This window comes from Montipora foliosa, chromosome 11, assembly GCF_036669935.1.
Source record: "Montipora foliosa isolate CH-2021 chromosome 11, ASM3666993v2, whole genome shotgun sequence".
NCBI lineage: Eukaryota > Metazoa > Cnidaria > Anthozoa > Scleractinia > Acroporidae > Montipora > Montipora foliosa.
This window is the reverse complement of record NC_090879.1, coordinates 465,918-471,917: the sequence shown is the minus strand read 5'-3', so window position 1 is coordinate 471,917 and position 6,000 is coordinate 465,918. Positions and strand designations below refer to the sequence as shown.

The window sequence follows — 6,000 nt, the reverse complement described above, 5'->3', positions numbered from 1 at the left end:
TTACTAAGGTTATCTGCTGCCTCATGTATTACTATTAAACACCCATGTTTCTTTTTTTAACAAATGAGAGCAGTGGAAACCCCAAGACAAAAACAAAAGACCTACCCACTCCAAATGGAAGACAGCAAATGAGACATCATACACCTTATTCCAAAATGGCCGCCATTTTAGTATTCTTTTGTTTCCTTGCAAATTGGCCCTCTTGACCTCGCTTTCAAACATAAAATTCAAAAGAATATTTAAACACGAACGAGGCCAAAAGGGCCAATTTGCAATCAAACAAAAGAATACTAAAATGGCAGCCATTTTGGAATAAGGTGCATAGCCTTTTACAATAGTAAAGCACCTTTTTCAAGCTGTTTCACTGCGAATTTAGCTTGAGATTTTGGAGAGGCTTTGGTCATTGGATTTGACGGCACAGCGGCAGGACTTCTTTTCTCGCGCATCCGTTTTATTGCATCCTTTATCTGTCAAGTCATAAAATCAATAAGTAAACAAATAAATAAGGAAAGAACAGAATTATTAAATAAATTCATTTATTAATAGTCAGAAAAGCAAAAAGCAGCAGCAAAAAGTTTTGAGCAAAGGCAAATATCCATCTACAGAAGAATATAAATCCAAGAACAATGAACAGAGCTCTGACGAAGGGCTAACGCTCGAAACGTCAGCTTTTAGAATCTCTGTACGGTGGCCAATTTACATTATCAACTCCGTTGATAAAACCAAATTATTTTGTATTCAATTTCTTTCGCGCTTTAAATTTGCCAGTCAACAAGGAGAATCATGATATCATGATATTAGTAGCAATACGTTTAAAAGAAAACCAGGAAGCTCCTAGCGAATTAGGGCTCCTGAAGAAGAAAGAGGTCTGCATCTGTTCCAATAGTTTAACTCTCTATTTACAGCTTCGGACACCAGAAGAGGTAAAGTCCGCTGCAACCGCGAGAAAAAAGCGAGACAGACACACTTCCTCCAGTATGCGGGAACATTTTGGTAAAAAAATATATCTACATATACGCTCCGCGAGGCCGCGAAAAATAGTCAATCGTGAGAATCTGCCGAGTTTAAGCACTAAACGATGCGTATGCCAACACATTATCATTTTAACTCCCAAAGCACAGATTGCTACAGACAAAACAGGAAACAATATTTACAATAAATAAGCAGCGGAGTTTGGTTTCTTACCTGTTTATTTAGCAAACAATGGAAAATAAAAATCATAAGCCCCTGTAGAGAATTGGCGATGGCAAAAATGTACTTGAAAGCGATAGTAGCTGAATTGAAGGAAAGGAGTCCGAACAGCCACGTGATTCCAAGCAATGGAAGAATGACCGCGGAGGCCTTGACACCAGCTTTGACTTTCTCTATTTGTGTCTTGTTTTGAACGTGTCTCGTGCCCATCATTTGACGAATAACTAAGATGAATACCACGATATTTACCTGTGAAAGGGACAGTTCACAATCTATTAACAGTGTGGCCTTTAGATCTTATAAGGGATGGCAAAGTCTTCGAACTTTGAGCTACATCTAGTTTCTACAAAATTTGAGGAGGGGGGAATACATTATGATCCAATGAATCAATCAATCAATCAGGGAATTCCTCAATCAACGAATCAACAAATTCCTGAATGAATAACTGACTCAACGAGTAAAATGAATTTATGAAAGAATGAATGATGAACTGAACTGATCGAACGAACGAAATGAAACCATCAAAGAATCAATGATTTACTGATTGACAGACTGAATAAACGAATAAACGAAAGACTGTATGAATGCAACCATTTAAGCCTAGTCCTCCTTGGCGATCCAAGGATAAGCATAAGAAGCTTCGTGCTATGTTGGGGACACCCCCAACATAGGCACAGGATCATACGAATGCGCAGAACGTATTTTGCGACCATTCCCTCTCGTCCCAACACTCATTTAATCGATTGGCTCACAGTCTTACGCTCATGTCCTCACTTAAAACAACACCATCATAAGAATAAGCATATGATAAGCATAACAATAACCACAATTAGCGTTCTTATGAGTGTCGGCGGCTTCCTCACTAGCGCATGCGCGTTCTTGTACTTATCGCTTGCGCCTCTTGTGAGAACTACGCTTCCGTTTATAAGAACGAGGAGGCTAGCTGTGAGGGTTTCATATGTATTCTTAGATTCATATAGTAAGGAATTTTTACTGACCAAAATGACGGTTATTGCAGGTGCAATAAAAGCCCATATTAGTCCGCTGGAAACATAAAGCCAGCACGCGTGCGCGTTACCATACCCCACAGCTTGTGTAGTGGCCAATGAGATGGCGACGATGATGGCTGGAAAACCTGTTTTAAAAGAAGGGAAATCATCGTGTTATAGTGATTTAGAATCACAAAAGCGGCAATTGAAGGTTTTGTTGTTTGCAAAAAATCAATGGATTGCTTTTTCCTGCTACTGAGTAAGGAACAGTTATCAAGCACTGACAGTACTTAGTAAAAAACTACAAGATATTTCTGATTAGCACGGACCATCATATGGAAGCTACGCTCGTGTGATCTTGAATATCAAAACTATTTAACATGCAGTTACTATTTCGAAACCTTCCTAGCTTTTCTTAACAGCAAATTGGGCAGTGGAAAAAAACAAAAGCAATTTACAGATCAGTGTGTAAGTTACATTTGTCTCACATGTTCTTCTGAAGCTTGGATTTTTGGTGTATGTAATTATAGTATAGTATGGTAATGCAAGTTGTAAGTACTGTAATGTTAGTACAGTAGAAAATGCTTGCACCGGAAGTTAAATGTATTGCTATAAAAATAAAAAGACTGTTAAAAAAACCAGACAGTTTGTCTTCTGTGAAATAAGCACGGCAAGCAAACTGCCGAACTTTCGAAATACTTCGCTTCATATACGCGTTCAAGGCCCATGCTTACCCAAAAGACATTGCGCCCTTGTGTCGTTGTTTTGAAACAGTTCCAGCGTTTTGATTGGGTACTCGTTGGTGATTTTCGGATTTTGCGTCTGTGCGAAAGTCAAGGCGACGCGCAATCTCTTTTGAGTGAACATGAGCCTCTTAACAAAGAAAAGCACAGCTGAGGATTACTGGAGACTTTGCAAATGTTTGGAGAAAAGGAAAAATTATTCTTATTTTTAAAGAACGAATAATTTTCATGTTCAAATGTTTGTTTATCCCTCTTACTTGATTTAGTTTCTTGTACATGTACTACTATCTGGCTGTTTCTGAAAAATTGGTTATGTTTTGCTAACTCCACTGTGAGGTTGAGAGTTTGCTTTGTGAATTCCTCTTCCTCATTTTACAGACTAATTTTTGTTTAGGATTTTCCCTCAACTCACCATCCACACACATAATATTTCCCCCCCACTTACCCGCTTTACTAGAGATTACTATTTCAGTTAGTGGAGTCAGTGGAGAGAAACCCCTTCCTGTTGGGGGATTCTTACTGCAGCACCATAATCATGCCACAAAGGCTGCTAGTGTACTGTTTTTTGTTTTTTTGTTTTGTTGTTGTTGTTTTTTTTTTTACTTTAATTAAGTCTCTAAAATGCCGAACTTTCGAAATACTTCGCTTCATATACGTGTTCAAGGCCCACGTTCACCCAAATACCATTGCGCGCTTGTATCGTTTTTTTTAAATAGTTCCAGCGATTGGTGATTTTCGGATTTTCCGTACTTGCGAATTTCAAGGTGACGCGCAATCTCTTTCAAGTGAACATGAGCCTCTAAACAAAGAAAGTAAATATGAAAGTATGATTAGCAAAAAATATTTTATTGCTATATCAAGAGAGAGAGAGAGAGAGAGAGAGAGAGAGAGAGAGGGAGAAAACCTACCCCAGCCAAAAATGTAGAAATATTTGACTTTCTCCTCGGCGATTCCTCGAAATACTTTAATCAATACGATGTAAAGTAACACACCCTCACACAGCATCCATGAAAACAAAGAGAGCAGGAAGTAGTGAAGAAAAGCAGCAACTACAGTGCATCCAGCCTGTCAATCAATCAATTTATCGAACAATCGGTCAATCATGATGGCCAATCATTTGTTATCGTAAGACGTCACAGCGCCCATGTTGGCATCCCGGATAAAGAATCAAGCAATCTATCTTTCTCTCAATTTATCAAAGAAAAACTTTCTTATTTGCAAAAATCAAATGACTGAATTTCGTTGGCGGGAGAGATTTCTAGACAAAATGGAAAACTAAGACGACTATTAAACAATGTTCTCTTTTGAAAGGATATTGCCGGCAATAATAGAAACATTGTAAAACAATCGATTTCAATTCGCTGCCAAATTCGACGACTCTCTTAGACAACTAAAGATTTGGATGGTAAAATATAACGGGAGTAAACATAGCCTAGAAGTCTCACAAGTCCCTAGAGGACAGGGGATCATAGGCTGTTCCAGGCTCCCAGATAGTCGGGAAACGAAAACAACTGCGTGGGACTGTCATCATTCATTATATCCAAGAGAAAATAAAGGAGGAAAGATACCCCCTCCCCCCCCCCCCCTCACTGTACCGCAAACTGTGAAAAACAGGAGATAAACCGTCTGAATATTGAAACATACCTTGCTGCCCCTCGCCGATCCTTCAACGATAACAAATATGCACGACAATGCGACTGCAACGCACAGGTTGAGAAGAACTTCAGCTCTCGGACTTTTTACTGCACGCCAGAACACCAGAGAAACAGCAATAGTTACAAGTACAGCAATCAGCGAGATGGCGCAACCAATAATTGAAACCATTTCAAGGGCTTTTTTGTCAGGTTCTTCGATCTCAAAATAGACAAAAAAACTAGTTTAAACTGTTATTCTTATCTTCAAGAATTAAAAGACCCCGTCTTAATTATCTCGAGTAGGACGTTTACGAATTGTGGAGCTGGCGTTGGATTCCAGGCGTCGGTTCTTCAAAAGGTGGATAACGCTATCCACTGGAATATATAGATTGAGCCAAGCCTAAAAACGGAGCTGCCGTTTCTAACCCCAGAAAGCAATATAGTGTAAATGGAAATAATTATGCTTCTGCATAAAGTACAAAATTAATCGTCATTACTGTATACAGTTTACACAACAAACAACAACTTCCTCATTTACGGTATACGCCACTGGTGAGGGATGCGAGGTTCATAGTTTCACTTGATTTCATATCCGCAGTTCAATATATGATTGATAATACATAGATTTAGCCAAGCCTAAAAGCGGAGCTGTCGGGCTGCTTTTTCGTACTGGCTGTAGGCTTAGTGAAAATAAAAGGATTTCGAATTGTTTCTGGTTACTGCTTAATTAAATCATTTTCTTCGCTTCCTTCCTTAGAAAACTCATTGCTCAACTATTATCCCATGAGTTTTAAAAGAAAACGAGCAAATCCTCCGCAAACTAACGGAAAAGAAAAAAGCAAATTGAAACATGCCAGCTTCGCTTGCAACGAGAATTGGAGTATGGCCACGATATGGTCAGGTGATACTGGTCACATTGGCATACATGGAGGGGTGGACGGACGTGCGGTGGTCAAAACCAAATTTTCTCGCACAGATGGTTTACCATATTTTCTTACCCATGGTTCTCGGCGCGCGGAGCTCCGCTATCATATAATTTCATTCATTGATTCATTCATCACGGGAACATTTGAATCCACAAATGACCAGCTCCCAATATCAGTGGCTTCATAGGTCAGTTGGTTAGAGCGTCTCTGGTATCGCGAAGTCACGGGTTCAAACCCGTTGAAGTCCTAAATTTTTTTCAGGCTTCTCTACGCAATTGCTAAAATTGCCTCCATAACTGCGAGGATCATAGCTTCACTTGATTTCATATCCGCAGGTCAATATATGATTCATTTCATATATCATTTCATTCGTTAACTCATTTATCACGGGAACACCAGAACCCATAAATGACCAGCTCCCAACGTCAGTGGCTTCATAGGTCAGTTGGTTAGAGCGTCGCACCGGCATCGTGAGGTCACGGGTTCAAACCCCGTTGAAGTCCTGAATTTTTCCGGC

At 39.5% G+C, this 6,000-nt stretch overlaps 2 protein-coding genes across 2 annotated transcripts in view; both read right to left on the bottom strand.

Annotated features, from left to right (window-relative positions):
* LOC137977806 (adhesion G protein-coupled receptor L4-like) overlaps positions 1 to 6,000 on the bottom strand; it is a 211,498-nt gene that overhangs the window by 144,724 nt on the left and 60,774 nt on the right. The window lies entirely within an intron of this gene.
* Positions 1 to 6,000, bottom strand: part of LOC137975210 (adhesion G protein-coupled receptor L4-like) — a 43,502-nt gene that overhangs the window by 3,524 nt on the left and 33,978 nt on the right. Inside the window, exons 14-18 of the mRNA XM_068822298.1 lie at positions 4,568 to 4,777; positions 3,832 to 3,988; positions 2,190 to 2,326; positions 1,186 to 1,440; positions 347 to 467 (exon numbers count right to left, since the gene is read on the bottom strand). Of these exons, the coding sequence (XP_068678399.1) occupies positions 347 to 467; positions 1,186 to 1,440; positions 2,190 to 2,326; positions 3,832 to 3,988; positions 4,568 to 4,777 (880 nt within the window). The remainder of the gene's footprint in view (positions 1 to 346; positions 468 to 1,185; positions 1,441 to 2,189; positions 2,327 to 3,831; positions 3,989 to 4,567; positions 4,778 to 6,000) is intronic.